This window comes from Lactuca serriola, chromosome 8 (genome assembly GCF_051521515.1).
Source record: "Lactuca serriola cultivar US96UC23 chromosome 8, Lser_US96UC23_V15, whole genome shotgun sequence".
In the NCBI taxonomy this organism is placed as follows: Eukaryota; Viridiplantae; Streptophyta; class Magnoliopsida; order Asterales; family Asteraceae; genus Lactuca; species Lactuca serriola.
In genome coordinates this window covers 113,913,349-113,938,632 of record NC_136415.1, presented here as the reverse complement: position 1 = coordinate 113,938,632, position 25,284 = coordinate 113,913,349, and the positions used below count along the sequence as shown (strand labels likewise).

Below are 25,284 nucleotides of genomic sequence, written 5' to 3'. Positions count from 1 at the left end.
GTCCGCCCGCACCGGGCCTTCAGTCGGCCTGGTCCACTCTCCGAGCCTCGGCACGTCTGGTCCACCCTCTTGGGCCTACAGCCTATCCGGACCGCTCGCTGGCCTTCGGGACAACCGGTCCGCCCTGGGTATCTTGGCCTACAGCACAAAGCAGGACCCGCCTCAACCCAACTCCAGTCCAACAACCATGTGCACATAAACATACAATCATATAACAATTCACAGTCAACAAACCGATCAAACAGATCATATAACATATCATCATCCTAACCAGGATACCGACCTAACCGGTCACTAGCATAGCAACACCCTACATCTCAGGATACCGACCTCAAGCAGGTCTCTAACACATACCATCCTAGCTACCAGGATGCAACATATCAAAGCAATAACATAACAACAAATACCCGGATCTCAATCCGATAAAGGGTCGGCCTTGGTGCCTTAGACCCTGTTGATATAGTGAGGATAACTCACCTCGAAATTGTCGACTGAACAGATAAACCCAAGCTGCTCCAACCACTGATACGATCTACAACACTGGCCAACACCAAGACTCTGAACTCAAAACAAAAGCTAACAATTACCAAAATGCCCCTGAAATCCACTGGTCAACCCTTGGCCAAAGACAAGTCAAAGTGAACCCCTGACTGACTCTACTCGCCGAGTCAACCCGATGACTCGCCGAGTCCCCATGCTCAAAACTTCCCCCATCCGCGACATAACTCGCCGAGTCACCCCAAGACTCGCCGAGTCCAGCAACTCTGAGTCCTTTCTCACTCGACTCACCGAGTCATCCCTTGACTCATCGAGTCACAACTCAACCAGAAGAAACTTGGACCTCACGACCAGACTCGCCGAGTCCAAGAACAGACTCGCCGAGTCCAAGGCTATCTTCATCCTACTCGCCGAGTTGTTCTTCCAACTCGCTGAGTTTCAGTCCATCTTCAAGCAACTCGCCGAGTACACCTTTGTGACTCGCCAAGTGCCTCTAGATCTCATCCCAAACAGAACCTTCCAGGCCATGCAATTGATCCAAAACATAGATCCAGCCTCCTACAACCCATCCATCACGTAAAGTGGCAAACTTTACTTGAATCCAAAGAGATCTAGGTATTTTACACTTTAGGGCTAGGGTTTGGGACATGATGGCTTCACTAATCACTCAAGAACAGGGACTTTAATGCACTTAAGACCTCCTCCACTCCAGATCTAAGGTAGCAACCTCAGGTCTGCTCTTCAAACACAAGATACCACAAGCTAAGCTTCTCATACATTCCAAGAATCATGAATCTAGAAGAATAACAGCCCAAGAACAAGATTATACCTCAAAAGGAAGCCCCAACAGCAATGAAATCCGGAACTAAGCAAAGCCCCTTGCTCCAAGCCTCCTAACTCTCCAAGATCTTCCTCCAAATCTCTTCTCCAAGGTACAAATGCACTCCAATCCTTCACAATCGCGATTCTAGGGTTTTCTGGACTTAAGGGAAGGCAAGGAGGGTGGGGAGAGGATATAATGTCCTTTATATAGGGCTCATCCTCCGAAATTAGGGTTTTCTCCACTCAGCGCCTACTCACCGAGTCGGCCACTTAACACGCGACCAAAATCGCGACCCTACTCGCCGAGTCCACTCGTGGACTCGTCGAGTTGCCCTTTCCAATTTACTCTTTTAACCCTTCAACTTTACTCTTGATATTCCAGGATGTTACAATTATCCCCCACTTAAATTAGGCTTCGTCCTCGAAGCCTGCGGCAACTCAGCTCCAGAAATATTCCCGCAATGCACTACCTGGCATTTACCCAACCAGGTTCCTCAAGACGCAACCATCAAAACCCGAAACTCACTTTCTCTTTTATGACGGTGTCCTGACCACCGTCTCAAGCCGGCCACCGGCTTTACCCTCTGATAACCACACCTAATCAGGCTCCACACTTATCAACCGAGTACCACTCCATGGTACTTTTCTCGATCCTGACCACCACAATCACTTGACTCTTACGAGCTAGATATAACCCTAAACCACCGGGTTCCTGATCCAAGTCCAACTTTATCCACACCCTGCTGACAGAATGACACATTCTTCAGCCTCGGAGCAACTCCCATGAGTTCTCCCCTTGCAATCGCATGCACATGCTGAACTAGCCCTAGCACTCTCGGGTTAGGAAAACCCGTTACACTGACGACATCTCCAAACATCCCCCAGGATGAACCACTACTACATACACAATTCCCTGATCAGAATCACACTGAGAGCCCAAGACTCACTCCCTACATCCCTTCCGAGCCTCTTGGCTCTACACTCGCGGAATTCCTTCCGTGACCTCAGCAGACATCCCAAACCGGATGTGATCCCATACCACTGCCGCAAACACGCTGCCCGATGACCGCAGTTGGATCACTCCAATCACAATCCTGTGCTGCTGCTTTCACTTCCATGAATTTACACCCCCTCTCGGAGTTACATTACTCTCTCTTTCCTTTTCCAATGAAATCCACTTGGCCGCCTTGTCACTACGACGAGTGCCACGGTGTTCGCCCCATGCTACACCACTCCTTTATAGCATAACCGCTATCCATGCAACACACATGCTCTGAATTTGCTCGCAAGGACTCTCGAGTCCATGCACTATCTTCACTAATCAAAATCAATACCCGGGCCAGACCTTCTAATGCTAACACATCGCAACATACTCGATCCATTTCCTCGAACCGATCTATCAATACCTGCAGAGTCTTCAGCATGACTGGACCGCCTTAACAGGCCTTCAGCCAGTCTGGACCACTCTCAGAACCTTCAGCCAATCTGGACCACCCTCCAGTGCCTTCAGTCTGGCTGGACCATTCTCCGAGCCTTCGACCTGACTGGTACGCCTACCGGCCTTCAGTCTATCCGGACCACTCGACTAACATTCATCATTCCGAGCTATCTCTCCGGGAAATCCTCCCATGCATACTGTTCTAGCCCTCTAGGGGTTCCGAACTCTATCTCCATCATACATACTCGATCCCGGCCCGATCCCAGGCCCTCCACAATCAAATGCCCTAGGTCTGTATCTCACCTCGCACGCTTGCCATTTACTCATACCAGCCTATGCTCTTGGCTGACAGAACACTACTGAATCCCAAACAGCTAAACAACCTTACATGCTCATCGATCTTCCGGAGAATTTTCCAATTCTCCCCCACTTATAGCATTGGCTATCAATCACCGGTCGCCATCACCGACCTCCCTCAACAGCCTTACACAACACAACACTTACCCGCGAACTGCGCCCTGCAAGCATAAACAACCTTCACAAAAAATCCCATTTCCACACTGATCATCCCGCTCGAAAGAAACTCAATCTGCAGCTAATCACTCCTCAGAAAGCAAATGCTACCCGACATTCATACCAACGCCAGATTTCCACTAATAACCCTCATGAATGATAACCAACGAAGTTCCCAAACAATAACCCATAACCAAACCATAACCCTCAAAAACAACGAATACCACACCACACAATGAGACTAGCAGATAAACGGTACTCCACAATAAACACAAAATAATCAAGAAATCAAGAAAGAAACATACCCGCGGCTGCATCCGGCACTGCTCTGACCTCCTCTGCTGTAAGCTGATAAGCCCGACCCTGAGCCCTTGGGGGCTCCGCTCCACCCTGACCTCTACCTGTGATCCTCAAAGTGGTCGGTGCTGGAGCCTGCACCGGTCCTGCAGCGAGTTGTGGACAGTTGACTCTCAAATGTCCAACCTGATGACAATGATGACAATTCCTCAAATCTCGAACCGACACTGACTGCCGACAATCCCTCGCATAGTGCCCCTCCATTCCGCACTTGCGGCATGCACCAACGGACCTACAAACTCCGGTGTGACTCCTCCCACACTTCCCATAAGTGTGGCTACTCAGATCTCCCACTCTAGAATCAACGGTCTTGGACCGTTTTGGCGCCGGCTGCGACTGCACCGGAGCCTGCCTCAGCTCATGCAACTGCAACTCAATCTCTAACTCACGCCGCTTGGCGGCCTCCTGCAACTCCAACAAAGTCTCGCACCTCTGCGTAGACACAAACTGTCTGATATCCCTCTTGAGCATGCTCAGATATCGAGACATCTGAGCCTGCTCCGAAGCGAACTCAGGGCAGAACATCGCCCTCTCAGTGAACATCCTGGTGATCTCAGTCACCGACTCTAAACCCTGCTTCAGCTCAAGGAACTCCTGAGCCAATCTCTCTCTCAACTCGTGGAACATAACGAGTGCTGAACATCTCTCTGAACTGTTCCCACGAAACCGCAGCCCTCTGCGCATCCGAATATGACCCCGTGGTCAATCTCCACCAATCCTTCGCCCCGAGCCTCAACAGGTTCAGAGCACACCTCACCCTCTGATCAGCAAGGCATGAACACATGAAGAAACACCCTTCCACGTCCTATAACCATCTCATAGCAACAATCGGGTCCTGAACTCCATCAAAGGTGGGAGGCTTCGTGTTGTCGAAATCCCGATACTGAAAACCCCAACCAGCTCCTCCCCCTGTCGCTGCTACAACCACTGTAGCCGCCGTGGCAACCATCTCTGTGAGAGTTGCATAGCGCTCATCAAAATACTCAACCATGGCGGTCTTGATCGACCCAAACAATTCTAAAAACTCAGCCCGAAACAATGCAATAATCTCATCACGCAGGATCTCACGAATCCTCGCATCCAACTCGCATGTGCTCATCTGACCAATAACCTCGGGCGGTACTGACCCGTCCGGAACTCTCTCTCCTGCTCTCGATCCTGACCCGGATACACTCTCAGCATGCCTCGGAATCTCCATACTGAAAAACACCACAAAATCTTAGACACTTCCCACTAACCCGGGAACCAACTCTCAACCCAACCCTAGAGGTCATGGTTTCCCTGATACGCGTATGGGTCATGTGCTTTCAGTAGTAAGGGACCATACTACCTTCCACACCTACCCATATTTGTATGAAGTACTACCACAACACCCTAGTGAAAACATGCATAACAAACGCTCAACCCTCACTACTAGAGGAACACTGGAAATATCCCACAAGGAAACCCTAGGCTAACAGGCACCAAAAATCAGGCAACACTATCATGAAATCCTGAAGATCCCTAGCCTAGCACTAGCATGTTGTTCTATCAAAGCTCAAAAACAAACATCATGTATGGTATTTTGGGGTTACTTACTGGCTCCGGCTGGTCGTACCTCCGCGTCCTCCTTTACTCATTTTGAAAACCATTTTAAATTCTCTTTTGAAAACTCTCCTCGATTTGAGACTGGAGTCACACGAGTGTTCCTCCAATTCACTCAAACCAAGGCTCTGATACCAGCTTGTAACGACCGAAAAATTCCAACCAATTTAAACTTTTCAAAAACAACCCGATTTCATTAAATTATTACAAAAAGGTTTTCAATACAATTTATTTAGAGTATTCCCATAATCACATCACAACATAAACATGAGGAGCAGTACGATCACGCCTTCGCCTTGCCACGGTCTCCTGAAGAACCTAAAAAACATTAAACCACAACTGTAAGCCCGAAAGCTTAGTGAGATATCCCCAAAATACCAACCACATATACCATACACGCATAACATGTCATAACATATCCTATCACAGAACAGCCATGCACTTCGAGTCTACTGTGTGACTGGTCCGCCGCACCGGCCAACAGTCCACCTGGTCCACCCTCCGAGTCTAGCCATCTACCCTGAGTTTGTAGTGTGATTGGTCCGCCCGCACCGGGCCTTCAATCCACATGGTCTACTCTCCGAGTCTAGCCATATACATCGAGTCTGCAGTGTGATTGGTCCGCCCGCACCAGGCCTTCAATCCACCTGGTCCACTCTCTGAGTCTACAATATGACTGGTCCGCCCGCACCGGGCCTTCAGTCGGCCTGGTCCACTCTTCGAGCCTCGGCACGTCTGGTCCGCCCTCTTGGGCCTACAGCCTATTCGGACCGCTCGTTGGGCCTTCGGGACAACCGGTTCGCCCTGGGTATCTTGGCCTACAGCACAAAGCAGGACCCCGCCTCAACCCAACTCCAGTCCAACAACCATGTGCACATAAACATACAATCATATAACAATTCACAGTCAACAAAACGATCAAACAGATCATATAACATATCATCATCCTAACCAGGATACCGACCTAACCGGTCACTAGCATAGCAACACCCTACATCTCAGGATATCGACCTCAAGCAGGTCTCTAACATATACCATCCTAGCTTCCAGGATGCAACATATCAAAGAAATAACATAACAACAAATACTCGGATCTCAATCCGATAAAGGGTCGGCCTTGGTGCCTTAGACCCTGTTGATATAGTGAGGATAACTCACCTCGAAATTGTCGACTGAACAGATAAACCCAAGCTGCTCCAACCACTGATACGATCTCCAACACTGGCCAACACCAAGACTCTGAACTCAAAACAAAAGCTAACAATTACCAAAATGCCCCTGAAATCCACTGGTCAACCCTTGGCCAAAGACAAGTCAAAGTCAACCCCTGACTGACTCTACTCGCCAAGTCAACCCGATGACTCGCCGAGTCCCCATGCTCAGAACTTCCCCCATCCGCGACATAACTCGCCGAGTCACCCCAAGACTCGCCGAGTCCAACAACTCTGAGTCCTTTCTCACTCGACTCATCGAGTTATCCCTTGACTCATCGAGTCACAACTCAACCAGAAGAAACTTGGACCTCACGACCAGACTCGTTGAGTCCAAGAAAAGACTCGCCGACTCCAAGGCTATCTTCATCCTACTTGCCGAGTTGTTCTTCCAACTCGCCGAGTTTCAGTCCATCTTCAAGCAACTCGCCGAGTACACCTTTGTGACTCGCCGAGTGCCTCTAGATCTCATCCCAAACAGAACCTTCCAGGCCAAGCAATTGATCCAAAACATAGATCCAGCCTCCCACAACCCATCCATCACGTAAAGTGGCAAACTTTACGTGAATCCAAAGAGATCTAGGCATTTTACACTTTAGGGCTAGGGTTTGGGACATGATGGCTTCACTAATCACTCAAGAACAGGGACTTTAATGCACTTAAGACCTCCTCCACTCCAGATCTGAGGTAGCAACCTCAGATCTACTCTTCAAACAAAAGATACCACAAGCTAAGCTTCTCATACATTCCAAGAATCATGAATCTAGAAGAATAATAGCCCAAGAACAAGATTATACCTCAAAAGGAAACCTCAACAGCAATGAAATCCGGAACTAAGCAAAGCCCCTTGCTCCAAGCCTCCTAACTCTCCAAGATCTTCCTCCAAATCTCTTCTCAAAGGTACAAATGCACTCCAATCCTTCACAATCGCGATTCTAGGGTTTTCTGGACTTAAGGGAAGGTAAGGAGGTTGGGGAGAGGATATAATGTCCTTTATATAGGGCTCATCCTTCGAAATTAGGGTTTTCTCCACTCAGCGCCTACTCGCCGAGTCCAGCCGCCGACTCGCCGAGTCGGCCACTTAACACGCGACCAAAATCGCGACCCTACTCGCCGAGTCCACTCGTGGACTCGCCGAGTTGCCCTTTCCAATTTACTCTTTTAACCCTTCAACTTTACTCTTGATATTCCAGGATGTTACAATTATCCCCCACTTAAATTAGGCTTCGTCCTCGAAGCCTGCGGCAACTCAACTCCAGAAATATTCCCGCAATGCACCACCTAGCATTTACCCAACCAGGTTCCCCAAGACGCAACCATCGAAACCCGAAACTCACTTTCTATTTTCTAACGGTGTCCTGACCACCGTCTCAAGCCGGCCACCGGCTTTACCCTCTGATAACCACACCTAATCAGGCTCCACACTTATCAACCGAGTACCACTCCATGGTACTTTTCTCGATCCTGACCACCACAATCACTTGACTCTTACGAGCTAGATATAACCCTAAACCACCGGGTTCCTGATCCAAGTCCAACTTTATCCACACCCTGCTGACAGAATGACACATTCTTCAGCCTCGGAGCAACTCCCATGAGTTCTCCCTTTGCAATCGCATGCACATGCTGAACTAGCCCTAGCACTCTCGGGTTAAGAAAACCCGTTACACTGACGACATCTCCAAACATCCCCCAGGATGAACCACTACTACATACACAATTACCTGATCAGAATCACACTGAGAGCCCAAGACTCACTCCCTACATCCCTTCCGAGCCTCTTGGCTCTACACCCGCGGAATTCCTTCCGCGACCTCAGCAGACATCCCAAACCGGATGTGATCCCATACCACTGCCGCAAACACGCTGCCCGATGACCGCAGTTGGATCACTCCAATCACATTCCTGCGTTGCTGCTTTCACTTCCATGAATTTACACCCCCTCTCGGAGTTACATTCCTCTCTCTTTCCTTTTCCAATGAAATCCACTTGGCCGCCTTGTCACTACGACGAGTGCCACGGTGTTCGCCCCACGCTACACCACTCCTTTATAGCATAACCGCTATCCATGCAACACACATGCTCTGAATCTGCTCGCAAGGACTCTCGAGTCCATGCACTATCTTCACTAATCAAAATCAATACCCGGGCCAGACCTTCTAATGCTAACACATCGCAACATACTCAATCCATTTCCTCGAACCGATCTATCAATACCTGCAGAGTCTTCAGCATGACTGGACCGCCTTAACAGGCCTTCAGTCAGTCTGGACCACTCTCAGAACCTTCAGCCAATCTGGACCACCCTACAGTGCCTTCAGTCTGGCTGGACCGTTCTCCGAGCCTTCGGCCTGACTGGTACGCCTACCGGCCATCAGTCAATCCGGACCGCTCAACTAACATTCATCATTCCGAGCTATCTCTCCGGGAAATCCTCCCATGCATACTGTTCTAGCCCTCTAGGGGTTCCGAACTCTATCTCCATCATACATACTCGATCCCGGCCCGATCCCAGGCCCTCCACAATCAAATGTCATATGTCTGTATCTCACCCCGCACGCCTGCCATTTACTCATACCAACCTATGCTCTTGGCTGACAGAACACTACTGAATCCCAAACAACTAAACAACCTTACATGCTCATCGATCTTCCGGAGAATTTTCCAATTCTCCCCCACTTATAGCACTGACTATCAATCACCGGTCGCCATCACCGACCTCCCTCAACAGCCTTACACAACACAACACTTACCCGCGAACTGCGCCCTGCAAGCATAAAACAACCTTCACAAAAAATCCCATTTCCACACTGATCATCCCGCTCGAAAGAAACTCAATCTGCAGCTAACCACTCCTCAGAAAGCAGATGCTACCCGACATTCATACCATCGCCAGATTTCCACTAATAACCCTCATGAATGATAACCAACGAAGTTCCCAAACAATAACCCATAACCAAACCATAACCCTCAAAAACAGCGAATACCACACCACACAATGAGACTAGCAGATAAACGATATTCCACAATAAACACAAAATAACATAACACCCTTTACATTTGTAACACCCATAAAAATTTATGCCAGATTTTAAACTTTTAATACTAACAAAAGAGTCAATAGTAATTGTTTTTACAAAACATTTCCAATTTATTTATCATTAGAGTGTCCCAAAACAGATCATGAGGATGAGGATGTTGGGTTTTGAGCATTCTAACACTCCTAAGTGTACATGCAACCCTAAATACCTTGGATCTATGTTTTCTCTATTATACATGCAAATATGAACATCCAAGGTATTATCCTAATCTAGCATACAAAACAATGAGTGTAACAAGATAGAATACATACCTCTTTGATGTATAAAGTCTTCATGAAGCTTGAGTGCCTAGTGCCCCAAGTGTGACACCGCAAATGGTTCACACAACACCAAATACACTTGGAATAACTTGAGAGAAATCTACACTTCATGAAATCGGCTAGCCCTTATTTTTACACACTCTAGTGCGATCCTAGTCATCGATTTTGTCAAGAATAAGATCTTTATATAGTGTTACAATTAGGGTAAACCCTAATTGTCATGACTTTCCATTTCCTTGGATCCATGGGTTCAAATACACCATGGAGCATCCGTGGACCATCCTATGGGTTTTAGCCCAACTTGATTATCCATGGAGCATTAGCCCACTATACAAGTATGGATGATTTACACAATCAACCCATATATTTAATTAGTCTTCTTTTGATCACTTAATTAATCCTAGATTAATTTTTGTCAATACTAATTAAATAATCTTATTATTCTTATTATTAATATACTAGAACTTATAATATATTAATAACCATAAGTGTCTTATTTCTCTCATTATAGTCTATCCAAGTGCATGATGCCATGCAACCCAAATGGACCATGTTGGGTCGGGTCAAGTCTTACCAATTATAGTTATGGACTTAGACATTAATCCAACAGTCTCCCACTTGGATAAGTCTAAAACTAATATTGTATGGCTTCAGGAACCGACTGGAAATCGTAGCTCTCAAAAGCTTCTGTCGAACTCTGACCCTGTCGATGAACTCTGACTTTTGTCAATGACTTGTCCATCAGATAAGGGATCATATATTCCTCCATTTTAGATATCATATGAACTGAGACATGGATTATAATCATTCTCTTTGTCCATTTGTTGTTTCCCGATTTCCGATTTATGACGACTGACTAATTGAACAAATCAAATCAGTCCTGGCCCGGCCGAGCACTTCCATTTGTCATCATCAAATCATCGAGGGGCCCATAAATATCGCTTTTATCCCGAAGGTAGAAGGAATGGATAAACTTCGACTCATATGGCTTGTTCTACTACTTGTTGAATCATACACAAAGGCACGTTTTATAGCACCGAGTTACCAAATGTGTTTTCGTGCAATCAATGTACAACCAACTCATAGTAACAACTCATATCTCTAGGTTTGAAGAATATAAGATATTATCATCTCATGATCACTCGTGATAAAATCCATGAAGTGATTCCAATGAGCGCGGGTTGAATCCAATACTCAGAACTTATGAGCACCCATGAGTGTTGTAGCCCTTTGTCCAACACCTTAGACCTCTACAAGCCAACCCATGACCGTCTTAATTCATATCTACTTCCAACATATGACAGACTGTGGATGGTTTGAATAACTTAGTCATTCCGGAAGAATAACCTAGTTTATTCTGGAAGTCAAAACATGCAAAATGAAACACAATAATAATTGAATCCAGTATGGTATCAAAACCTATGAACATAAATAAAACACCTTTTATTTATCACCATATGATTACACATTATTCATTGTATATTGTTTCAGCTATCAACTTTATTTTTGAATTTAAAACAATAGTTGTCCCATGCTCCAAGCATGTACACTATGTTTTCTAAACACCAGTCATGCCATACACCAAGTATGCATACTATGTTTGTCTATGATCTTTACTTTGTGAACTAGATCCATTGAACATCACTTCAATGATTCTCTTTTCACACTCCCAAATCCTTAATACAAATACAAGAATTCCAAATTCATGTCATTTACTGAAATCTGTTAGATTCTAAACTTATATGCATTGATCCTCTTGTAATGATTATGCACAAAGTCAGAAAGACTTGACAACAATCATTACAGAGTATTCCAAAGGAGATCAGCTCCCTGGAAACATCCTTCTTGCATTAAGTTTCCTAATCTTAAACAGATTGAAAAATTCTATCTTTGAAACATTTCCAGATTCCATCTTGACTATCACTTCTGAACAAGAGTTGCCTTCTTCCAGATTATGTCAATATGGTCCTTCCAGAATTATCACTATACTTCCAACTGTCCTTGAGCAACCAATCTTTGGTAAACCTTAGATTGTCCTCGACAATTGTTTAATCCTTTTAGTCATATCCAGTTCTAAACGTTTTCCCTTCTTGATGCCCCAGACATTTGGAAAATTTTAGAAAGGATGAATATAACACATGTAATCGATCCTCTATCCGAAGCATATGGGAATCGATTCATGATGTCTCACATAAAGACTAAACCAGACTTTTACTATAACATTTCCATTTCAATTTGCCAAGTTCTCATAATTCAGATTATGAAAAGGGATGCCGTAATCATAATCGAATTTTAGAACGCAAATAATGGACCCATATACAGAATTTCCTTATGTTGATCCATTCCAACATGAAATTCATATATATTTCCTTGACTAAATGATTAAAACCTCACGATCTAAGCTTATAGATTTGAGATGAAGTATAATTTCCTCTCCCTTAATTATAGCAAAACAACTTTTCCCAATTGAAACCTTTTGTTTTCTATAATTAACATTGTTAACTTGCAATACTTATCATAATTATCATGCTCCCACTAATATGATGATTATTAGCATAACACTTATGCTCCCACTGGCTTTGACATGTACTCAGAAATCAGCTGGACTTCTAGAAATCAATACTTCATTGACTTTCTTACCAAAGTTTAGATTTCTGATGCTAGATTGTTTTGATAAAACTTTATCAAAATCATACACCTTCCCTTAGATAGCACACTTGTGTATCTAAACAATTATGAAGAGGGATGTCGTAATCATAATGGTTAGACCTTTTTGCCACTTCTTACAAGTCCAGGTTAGTGTGCCGGTTAACCACACACGCTCCACTAACGACTTTGAGAATGCAAATATCACAATTGCTATCTAGCTAAAATCTACTTAGTGAAAGTGTTTCTCACCATCATTTTCATGAATCGGAGAGAAACCTTATGACACTTAGATTTAATGGTGTATGTGTTCTTATCCATGTGAATTGTCAAAACCATAGTCACAAGGCAAGGATAATGACAAATCCAAACTCATATGGACTGAACTCAATCTTAATTTCCTGCCACCTGGCAGCTGAAGGGTCTGCCATTGCTTCCAAGTTGTTGTGCAACACATTGAGAACTCTAAGAACTCATATGCAAAGCCAACTTTAACTGGAATGGGCACAGAATATGTCGGTACGATAGGTTATAAACCTCAAGTCGTGTGCTAGTGAAGAACTTCAGGTTTTATTCTTGATTAGTTCTTGAGACTTTCAATACCTTTAAGACTCCCACTGTCCTCTTGACATATAAGACTTTCTTGTCAGTTATTCAAGAGATAGTGTGGATTCTAATCAAGACAAACACTTCACAAAATTAGCCTAAGTTGGTCTTTGTTTTATCCAAAACATCACAACTTACCAATTTCAAATGTACAAGAGTATACAACTTTTACTCCTACATTTGACAAGTGTTTTAAACCTTCTTTAAGACATGTCACTCAAGTTACAATCTTGGAGTATGACTCTAAGACTTGTATTGGAACGAAGTATGACTCATCTTCTTGATTTAACCACTTCAACAATTCATAGCTCCTCTACTTAGCTATAAGAAAGCATTTAGAGGATGAATTGTGATAAGGTCTCTAAATCATTAGGATGATCATAAAAACTGATACTAAAGTACTCTCCCATCTTTTCAGATTTGAGAAACTTCTATCCTTCTGCCTAATTTGATTCTTCTTATTCGCTCTGTCATACATTGGAACCTTTTTCCAATGTCTCAGAATTACACTTAAGCTTGTAAGTATAACCATATTTATTGAGCTTTAGTAAATTATGACGAATAATCTTATCGATCTTTTGTGGTGGACTTGACCAGTGCACAAGAATGTGTACTCGATCCCTTAGTCCGTTACTTGACTCACACATCCATGTGAACAAGTAGTTAGTCTTAATTTTCCAATACTTGAAAGTTCTCATTCATCATGCTATACAACTTGCATGATTCCAAGTTCCGGTCCAATTGAAACTTGGGTGATGAGAATTTTTCCTTATTTGGTAAATTTAGACATTACCACAAATGAAAGAATCAATTTCATATTTCCACTCTTGCTATTAATGGAATCATATAAGCAACAATTTTTCCTCAAAGGCCATTATAAGGATATTTTAAAATAATAAAATCTAAAATTTTCTTTTATTTTAAAACTTTGCGGAAAAACTTATCCTTACAATCCATATGAAAACTTGTTGTTATCTATTCCTAAGCAATATCTCATAACTCCTAAGAAGTAGCTCAAGAATCCGATCTTCAAGCTACGCGATAGAAATCCATCTACGCGATCAGATTCAGCATATTCTTTCTTTAAGTTTCTTTACTTTTCTTTGATTCTTAAAACATCAACATGTGACCCAGTCACATCATGTATCAAGAAACTCAGATTAGAAACTTAGCAGAGTTAGATAGTGGACTTTACCTGAAGTAGAGTCAAACTTATTGACTTCAACATCCTTAGGTGAATTTGGCAAATTCGTAACCAATGTCCCTTCCTTTGGCAATATAAACATATGGACCATTTGATAATGGTACACGGGACTATCACAGACTTAGCTTTTCTCTTTACCATTTGGTCAACCGAGTTGACTATGGCCGATCCCTTTCCATTGGGAAGAGAATGCTTTTCTGGATTTCATGTGTCACTATTGTCAATGCCCATCAAGTTTTAGAGAAGTTGATCTTAACAAATAGATAAGATCATTAAGGGTCTTGTCATAGTCTGTTTCATAGGTGTTCCAAAAGAACTCACTATGTGACTTAGAAAGTAGTTGAACCACCAACTTTCTCAAGACTTTGACACCCAACTCTCCCGGCTTGTCAATATGTGACTACATCTCCAAGATGTGATCACACCTAGACCTTGCCTTGCCAACAGGGCTTGAGTGACCTTGAACTTATGGGTTAGGGAGAATAATTGGAGGAGGTGAAAGAAGTATGATTTCCATGCGACATCATCTTCATTTAGGAAAACTTGTTTCAAGAGATTTGGGAAGATCATAAATGTCTAAACCAGACATCTTTTGGGAGATATTCAAGATAGTTGATTTTAAAGTCTTTAATATGACACCCAATATGAAATATTAAGGCTAGGACCCAACAAACTATTTTATAACTTAGAAGAGGTATGCCGTAATCCAAGCTATAAAATATTTGAAGGTAGGTGAATGATGATTCACCAATTTCCACCAAGATAAACGAAATGTATTATTAGGTTTTAATTGGTTTTGAAACTCCTAGATATGTTGAGATTCATTGAACTGTACAATGGCATGTTTCAATCTCGAGTGTGCCCTTCAGGTTTTGTGACTGGGATGCCGAGGATCACAAAACAAGGTGTGAAGTAACCATGCAAATTACTTGGTACCCTTAAGTGTTTACCCCTCAATCGATGTGCCGGTTAACCACACGCTCCATCGATACTATGATAAACATTAAGTTACCCTTTGCCTACCTTGTTAAATACGAGTCTGTGTGCCGGTTAACCATACACGCTCCACTAACCGACTTAAACAAAGTGCAAAGTGTAATTTCATGGATTAGCACCTTATTCACATTTTCCTAAGTAACTAAGATTGGGTATTAATAAAAGGTTTAGTTACTTAGTATTTATCATTAATACTTTTAATGAAGGGAGAATTATAGTCTTGTCGAACCCGTTCGACTAACGACCCTCCACCAGTCAAGCAAGCGGTGGGTGAGAGTGGACACCCATTAAGTTGCCATTTTATAGGCAACAACCTTATACCCACCTTATAGACCGACTTCGTGAATGAGGCGTACTAGCGGTAAGACTGACTTTACTCTTATATATATATATATATATATATATATATATATATATATATATATATATATATATATATATATATATTAACTTATAATATTATAAAGTATAAGGGTTGAATTTTAACTTTTAAAATTCTAAGGGCTAACTTGGAATTAAAGTATTCATAAGAGAAAACTTTACAAATTCCAAAACTTGAGGGCAAGTTTTGAAGCTATTCAAAACTAATTAATTCCATAACTTATATGTTTAAAGTAGTTTTAATCTAAAAACTCTTCAAGTTCCATAACTTGAGGACAAGTTATGGAAGACTTTAAACTAATAAAAGAATTAACTTTTCTTTATTTTATAACTTATGGAATTAATTAAGGTTACACTTTTTTTTTAATTTATTATTTAATGAAGAGACTCTTGGTCCTCCATAACTTGAGGACAAGTTATGAAGTCATAAACCCATTTAATTAGAACTAAACTCTTCATTTTTTGTAACCTTTGCCAACTATTATGAGTTTTATGAAACTTAAATGTGACTTTTCATATAACTTGAGGACAAATTACAAAAACACATTTTAGAATCAACTCTTAGATTAATTTGGATTGAAAACAACTATTTCACTCAACTTTTCTATTAATCTAAGCAACTCATAAGAACAAGATAATTCAAATCAAACTTTTTCATGTAGTTAGTCTAAACCTTAAACTAATACAAAACATGAATCTATTGACAATTATCTTTGAAATTGGATTAGCATGAACATTACCACATCAAAAACAAGTTTATAAGTTCAAAAACATCTTAGGGTAATGTTCCTAGTCCAATTCCAGCCAAAAAAAAGTCGAATTTATGCTGTCTGGGGTTCCAACTCGTCGAGTGCACGAACCAACTCGGCGAGTTGGATGCTTTTTGCCTTGGACTCGGCGAGTCCATTCATGGACTCGGCGAGTCTGCTGGGCAGACAGCATCAAAACTCAATTTTCCAGCTACTTTTGCAAGTATAACAAGAAAACAAGCCTAGGCTCTGATACCATTGTTGGGTTTTGAACATTCGAACACTCCTAAGTGTACATGCAACCCTAAATACCTTGGATCTATGTTTTCTCTATTATACATGAAAATATGAGCATCCAAGGTATTATCCTAATCTAGCATACAAAACAATGAGTGTAACAAGATAGAATACATACCTCTTTGATGTACAAAGTCTTCATGAAGCTTGAGTGCCTAGTGCCCCAAGTGTGACACCTCAAATGGTTCACACAACACCAAATACACTTGGAATAACTTGAGAGAAATCTACACTTCATGAAATCGGCTAGCCTTATTTTTACACACTCTAGTGTGATCCTAGTCATCGATTTTGTCAAGAATAAGATCTTTATATAGCGTTACAATTAGGGTAAACCCTAATTGTCATGACTTTCCATTTCCTTGGATCCATGGGTTCAAATACACCATGGAGCATCCATGGACCATCCTATGGGTTTTAGCCAAACTTGATTATCCATGGAGCATTAGCCCACTATACAAGTATGGATGATTTACACAATCAACCCATATATTTAATTAGTCTTCTTTTGATCACTTAATTAATCCTAGATTAATTCTTGATCAATACTAATTAAATAATCTTATTATTCTTATTATTAATATACTAAAACTTATAATATATTAATAACCATAAGTGTCTTATTTCTCTCATTATAGTCTATCCAAGTGCATGATGCCATGCAACCCAAATGGACCATGCCGGGTCGGGTCAAGTCTTACCAATTATAGTTATGGACTTAGACATTAACCCAACAGAGGAGCAGTACGGCCATGCCTCCGCCTTCCCCCGATCTCCTGAAGTACATGAAACAATAAACTGAAAACTATAAGCCTGGGGGTTTAGTAAGCTACCCCCAAAATATCAATACCACGTTGGCAGAAACCATAGCCACAACTATTAATCAAACAACATACATATTGGGCCATTGGCCAGACTGGTCCGCCCTATTGGGCCTACAATCTGACTGAATCTATCCCAAGCCTTCGGCATGACTGGTCCGCCACGTGGGCCTACAGTCTCCCCGGACTGCTCAGAGGGTGTGTTGGCCTTCAGCACAAAGCAAGACCGCCTCAACCCAACCAACAAGCAAATAACCATGTACCCATACTATCATATACTGGCATATACAAATAGCAAACATATATATATATATATATATATATATATATATATATATATATATATATATATATATAAGACCATCAATCATAGAGTTCACTCGCAACTGGAGCATCGACCTAACAAGCCACTAACATACAAATCCCTAAGGAACACAAAAGCATATCATATTGTATACCATGATTCCAATCGAACATATCACAATCACATGCAGCATACCATAACAATAACACTCTAAGGGCCGGCCTTGGTGCCGTAGACCCTATCGATATAGTGAGGATAACTCACCTTGCAGATGTCGACTCGAAAGGTAAACTCCAACTATCGGATTACTTAACGCAGGCTCCACCACCTATAACCATAACACAATATACTCATAAGTCCTTACCCTTATAAGGCACTGTGTAACCCTCTAGTAAATTCCTGATCAAGGTCAAAGTCTTCGGTCATGGTCAACAATCCATGTTGACTTCAACTCGTCGAGTACACTCGGCCACTCGCCAAGTTCATGGAGAACATTCCAACTCGCCGAGTCATCGGGGTGACTCGTCAAGTTCCTTCAAATCCAGATCAATCTTTAAGGCCAACCATCGAGTTTCCTCCTTGCAACTCGACGGGTATACACGCAACCATATCCTTGGTTAAATTCATCCGACCCGTCGAGCTGTTCTTCAACTCGTCGAGATTCATGTCCATCTTTATCTAACTCGCCGAGTTGTTCAAACAACTCGTCAAGTTCACTATTTCCTTCATCTGACTCGCCGAGTTGTTCATCCAACTCGTTGAGTTCAAAGCACATCTTCATATGACTCGCCGAGTCGGCTTCGTGACTCGCCGAGTCCTTTCAGTCATTTTAACATGCAGGCGTCTTTAAGCCATGGCAAGGCCCCAAATTGCAAATCCAACTTCCTTAGGCCTGTTTGTCACGTAAAGTTGCAAACTTTATGTGCATGCATTGCTTCACAAGCTCCTAATGCTAAAACCAAACTTTTAATGGGTGTTCATGGACCAAGGGAAACTTAATCTTGACTAAAGCTGGAATTTTATGCTTGTATGCTCCAAGGAGGGTCCAGATCTGAAGTTACAACTTCAGATCTAGCCCATAGATTGTCATACCAACTTGATACCCTCATAAAACCCTAAACTCATTCAAAGATAAGGTCCAGACCGAAATAACTAAGGGTAAAGATTTAATACCTTCCCAAGAGAGGTCCACAACAGAAGAATTCGGATCTCTTCCCAGCTCCTTGCCTCCATCGTTTGTTTTCCCCAAACTCTTACACCAAATTCTTCTCTCAAAGCTTCAACATCCAAAGGCACACACACACACGAGTTAGAGATGCAAAGGGGGATGCCAAGGAACTGAAAGAGGCTTGAGCTTCTTTAAATAGGGGGTGCAACCCCGGGAATTAGGGTTTCACTTTCCAGCTCCTACTCGCCGAGTCCCACAAAGGACTGGCCGAGTAGATCACTTAACTCGCGATCCAACCCGTTACTACTCGAAGAGTAGGGAAACCAACTCGTCGAGTAAGGCCAAAACCCAAAAATATTATATTTAAAGTACTACCTGAAACGACTCAAAAACACGACCCAACAATTTCATTTTTCAACATAACCAAAAACCATAATCTGAGTGTCATATCATAAAACCATACGTGATGTATCCTAAACATAATAAAAACACTGTGCGGAAAACTGTAACATATCTATGTCATATCAAAATCAATAACTAAATCAACTCCCAGGATAAAAGCTGAAGCTGTGGTGTGTGCGATGTCATCATCCCGAGCTCTTCCCTCTGCTTGCGGAAGTACCTGAAACCAAAACTGAAACTGTAAGCACGAAGCTTAGTGAGCTCCCCCAAACTACCACATACCATACAATACATAAATAAAGCACATACTGGGCCTTGCCCACTGCATCAGACCGAAGTCTGGAACTAGCTGCATCGGACCGAAGTCTGGAACTGACTGGGACCTTGTCCCCTGCATCGGACCAGAGTCCGGAACTAACTGCATCGGACCGAAGTCCGAAACTGACTGCATCGGACCGAAGTCCGGAACTGACTGCATCGGACCGAAGTCCGGAACTGACTGATCATGGCATAGCATAAAACATAACAGCTATTATAGTCACATATACTGCATACTACATCGGAACAGAGTCCGGAACACATAACACAAATATGCTTGAATCACAAAGACATCAAGCACTCTAGCTACTGCATCAGACCAAAGTCCGGGACTACTGCTAATTAAATGGGCCGGCATTGTATCCGTAGACCCGTTCCTACTGAAAGGAGACTCACCTCGTGAACTGGCTGCTGAGTGAATGGCTATGAGGGCTAACTGCTGCTGCTCCGGTATCTCCCCGGCTACAAGTCCATAAACACACTCAATCAAATACTAAACACTGCACTGGGTAAAATGACTCTTTTACCCTTGGTCAAAGTCAACTCTCGGTCAAGGTCAACTCTCGGTTGACCTGACTCGCCGAGTTGGGCCGCCAACTCGCCGAGTCCCTATTCTCACTCCTCGACCCTACTCGCTGCTACTCGTCGAGTATGGCATCGACTCGACGAGTACCCTCTCGATCCAAGAACTCAGACAATCTTCATCCGACTCGCCGAGTCATATGAACAACTCGATGAGTTGTTCTTGAGCTTAAGAAGATTGCCTTGGACTCGCCGAGTTGTATGAACAACTCGCCGAGTCCCTCCATTACTAAGTCTACCCTCAAACTCGCTGAGTCCACTCCACTACTCACTGGTTCCACTCGACACCGCTCAAAAGGAAGAAATCGGGGACTCGCGACTCGACTCGTCGAGTCGTTCTTCCGACTCGCCGAGTCACAACCATGCAACTATTCTACACCCGATTCTGCTTGAATCCATTACATACAAATGATAGATCTGAGTCCAATAAGTTGATTTACCACGTAAAGTTTCCAACTTTACGTGTACAAACACATGAAAAAGGGAATAAAGGCTAAAAAGGCACTTAAAAGGGTAGATCTAGGGTTATTATGCAAAATAGCCCCAAAAAGGCAATAGATCTGGGCTCTACAACTCCTAAATGAACAGATCTAAGGATATATCGACATAATAGGGCTTCCATATCAACATAAGGCTTGAGAAAAGCATCAACTAGATCTAGAAGAGTTCTAATGGGGTTTTAAAGCAAATAAAAGGGAAGGAAATCCGAAGAATACCTCAAAGAACTCTGGTTTGCCCTTGAATCTTTGCTCTACAACTCTTCTCCTTGCTCCTTTCTTCTTCTCCTTCTTCAAGCCTTCACAAAAGCACACAAGATCACTTAAATCACTCAAGAACGAATTAGGGTTTTCTCACAGCTCTATGGGGGTGAAAGAGGCGAGAATGGAGGCTATAAGGTGACTTAAATAGTGGGCAACCCGGGGATTTAGGGTTTCTCCCAGACAGACAGACTCGCCGAGTCCAGAATATGGACTCGCCGAGTCGCCAGCTAACACGTGCTCGAAATCCCGTCCCTACTCGGCGAGTCAGGCTATGAACTCGCCGAGTCCCTCTTGCAAACTTCAAAAATAAATACCATAGAATCATCATACCGGAGACAAGTCGTTACACTACCTGAGAGTCGGGGCGCTACAACATTAGTACGCCCCGCGTACTATGGTTTTCTATTAAACCCTTAAGCACCTCGAAGACCATAACTTTTCGTTATAATTCCGATCCTTATATCCATGAAAAGGCAACGAGAAGCCCTACACCTTAATTAACCCATATTTGCCTTACCATTCCCAAAACAAACCTCCAATCTTCATAAAAGCCCGAGCTGACAAATTACCGAAATACCATTTGACTCCAAAACACAAACCGAATACCCGAATCATCCAAATTGCATTATCCACCCCCAAATGAGTCCAGATCTCAATTCTTCAAGGTTCCCAAGCCCGCTAATACCTAATTCCTGATTACTACTCCAAAATAGGAAACGATTCGAAACAAAGCGTTACAATTTCCCCCCACTTAAATTAGATTTTGTCCTCGAAATCTTTCCATGCTATCTCCGGCACGCCTGAAAACATCATCGTTAGATGGGTCGAACAAATCCAATTTTCGTAACTAGTAAATATTTGAATTTTATAAAATGTGGAGAAATAAAAGAAAGAAGTGATTAAAAACAAGACAGTCTGTTTTTAATTGGGAAGTATGAAATTTCATAGATAAATGAAAGTTATTATAATTATTATTGAAAACTAACCATTTCAATGGCCAAATGAATGAAAACCTGATAGACCACATAACGAGTGTATGTGTGTGTGTGTGTGGGGGGGGGGGGGGGGGGTCCTCCCGTTACCACTCTGTTAAGACATTGTCGCATGGACAATAACGAGTCTGTACGTGATAGCTTTACCTAAGGTCCAAAAAGGTTTCCATTCATAAAATTGTCATTTTTTGTGATTTTAATTCTTAATTTTAAGTTGTATAAGATAACTATTTTTCCATTGACTTTTTTTTTGTGTTTATAGTATCTATATATACCATAAATATATATACCACAATGCATGACATATAAAATATAGAGTAAATTACTAAAATCGTCCATATGGTTTGGTCAAAATTGCACGTTTGGTCCCTAACTTTTTTTTTGCACTCGGATCGTCCATGTGGTTTGATTTTGTTGCATTTTCGTCCCTATGGTTTGGTCAAAATTGCACGTTTGGTCCCTAACTTTATGTATGTAAGGGACGAAAAACGCAACAAAATCAAAACACAAGGACGATCCGAGTGCAAAAAAACATTAAGGACCAAACGTGCAATTTTGACCAAACCATAGGGACGATTTCCGTAATTTACTCATAAGATATAATATCTAAACAACCCTCCTTAATAAATGAAAGTTTTTTTTGCCATATGTCAATCTTTCATTAGTTTTGACATTTATCATTTTGTTATCAACTTGTCTATTTTTAGCTTGTTTTAATTTTTAAAATTAAAGTCATATACTTATATATGTAAAATATTAAATATCATATATATATATATATATATATATATATATATATATATATATATATATATATATATATATAATATTAAATTGTAATAAATACATTTATTCTTCTCTTATTTTAAAGTTGTACATTAAAAAATATTTTATGTAATGTTTAATCATTTTTTAAATTAACCTGTGTAATACACGGGTCTCACATATAGTCTTCTATAATAAATGCAGATAATTTTGTTGTATATATCAATCTTTAATGAGTTTTGACACTTGTTATTTTATGATATTTTTTAAATAAATAATAATATGAAAATTTATGTTTTATTTTTCAATTTCAAAATTAAAAAGTTATACAATACTTATATTTATATATTATAATAAATATTATATAAAATTACAATTAATATGTTTATTTACTATTTATATTTTAATATTTTATGTTTTTAATAACCGTATAATACATATAAAAAGTTGAAAAAAACTGCACTAAATTTAAATTAAATATAAAAAAAACCCGCCTTGACCACGGCCGTAGATTAACTTTTGTCATCCGTTAGCCTAATCTAACGTGATTAACACCCGCCACGTCATGAATCCGTGTGACAACCAAGCTACCCAATACGAATCCAACCACTGATCCTATTTAAACACTCTCCGAAAGTTTCTTCTATCTACATACAATCTATCGTATTTCCCCCAATTTTGAAAACCTAGAATCCCGATCTTCACATTTTTTCCAATTCAATGGCACCAAAGGCCGAGAAAAAGCCCGCCGAGAAGAAGCCAGCGGAGGAGAAGAAAACCCCCGCCGCTGAGAAATCCCCCGCGGAGAAGAAGCCAAAAGCCGGAAAGAAACTGCCCAAGGAGGCCGGTGCTGCTGCCGGAGACAAGAAGAAGAAGAGAAACAAGAAGAGCGTTGAGACGTACAAGATCTATATCTTCAAGGTGTTGAAGCAGGTTCATCCCGACATCGGTATCTCCAGCAAAGCGATGGGAATCATGAACAGTTTCATAAACGATATTTTCGAGAAATTGGCGCAGGAGAGTTCAAGGCTCGCAAGGTACAACAAGAAGCCAACCATCACATCCAGGGAGATCCAAACCGCCGTGAGGCTTGTACTTCCTGGTGAATTGGCCAAGCATGCGGTGTCCGAGGGCACTAAGGCCGTGACCAAATTTACCAGCTCTTGAGTAATTTTGATTTTTTTTAATCTTTTCTTACGGAGTGTTGGTATTGTATACTAGGGTTAGATCGTCACATCTCGTGATGTATTTGTAGAATCTATCTTTATGTATCGATTCTATTTAACTTCGGTTACCAGCTCTTGAGGAATTATGGATTCAAATCACCTGTAATTTTTCCACACCTTTGTCTATCGTAAATGGGATATAGATCACGTCGACTTTGACGTGATTTTAAAGAAATCTCACCATCTGTTAAGCCATGTCAAGTAATGTTGCTATTATCTTCATATTTTAAATTTGATTAAAAATTCATTATTATTGTTTGTTCAATGCTTGTTGGTTCCTCAATCGATGGGTATTGTCAATCTATCAAGCAGATTGTGACGGAATTGTGAATGATATATTTTTAAATTAGTGCTTCCTGATTTGGTTACGAGGATTATGTATCATCGTTTCGAGGTAGATAAATTGCCCTGAGATTAGGATTTGATTCATGAAATTTATGGTTCTTTAAAAGGAAAAAGATTTGATTGAAACTGTGAGGTGTTTGGGTTAGCTTTTGAGGTAGTCAAAGGTCTTTTTGAAAAAGAAAAAAAAAAACAAAAAATGTTTGGCAAACTTACTTTTAGAAGCTACTTTCCAAGTTTTTACATAAGAAAAAGACAAAATTGCAAAAATGGTCCCTGTGGTATGCATTTTGTTGGGGTTTTAGTTCAAACCACGATTTTTTTGGATTGATGGTCCTTTTGAGCTAGTTTCGTTGCGTTTTTGGTCCTCTGAATAGTGGAATGACGGTAATACCCTTATGTTATTTATTTTTCATTTCTTTCATATGTTTTAAATCTAAATACTTATTTATTTATTTAACTAATTAAAAAAATAAAAATCTCTCTCCTTTGGAACCAGTCGAACTTGTACCCGAGCCTATAGTTGAAGAACCCGAGACTGATGCCGGAGATATCACTGATATCGACATCCGTCAAGCGGCTAAGCTCAAAGGCCCCGAAGCTCGGCGGTGGTTCGCCAGTCAGCTTATGCTTCCGGAGTGGATGATTGACGTCCCTGATCGTCTCGATCACGATTGATATTTGTTTCTCATTCTTTCAATCATGTCTGTGAAGAATTAGTAAATTATACGAAACTGAAACTATTCTAGGCCTAATTTGGTCTATTTTAACCCTGCATAGTTTCAATAAGCAGTCGCTGAACTTACTAATTCTAGATGATGCCCATAATTTGGCCCATTTAGGGCTTAACGAGATTCGTAAAATCGGTTTAAAGGTCGATATGTTGATGAACAATGGTCGGAACTCATCAATTGTTCGAGATGCTTCAGTAGAAGTGAAC

General features: G+C 41.6%; 1 protein-coding gene across 1 annotated transcript; it reads left to right on the top strand.

Annotated features, from left to right (window-relative positions):
* Positions 1–23,422: 23,422 nt before the first annotated feature.
* Positions 23,423–24,116, top strand: LOC145068598 (putative histone H2B.1). Its single transcript, XM_079015587.1, has one exon. It carries the CDS (start codon positions 23,497–23,499, stop codon positions 23,941–23,943), a length of 447 nt encoding a protein of 148 aa, XP_078871713.1. The 5' UTR covers positions 23,423–23,496; the 3' UTR covers positions 23,944–24,116.
* Positions 24,117–25,284: the final 1,168 nt, after the last annotated feature.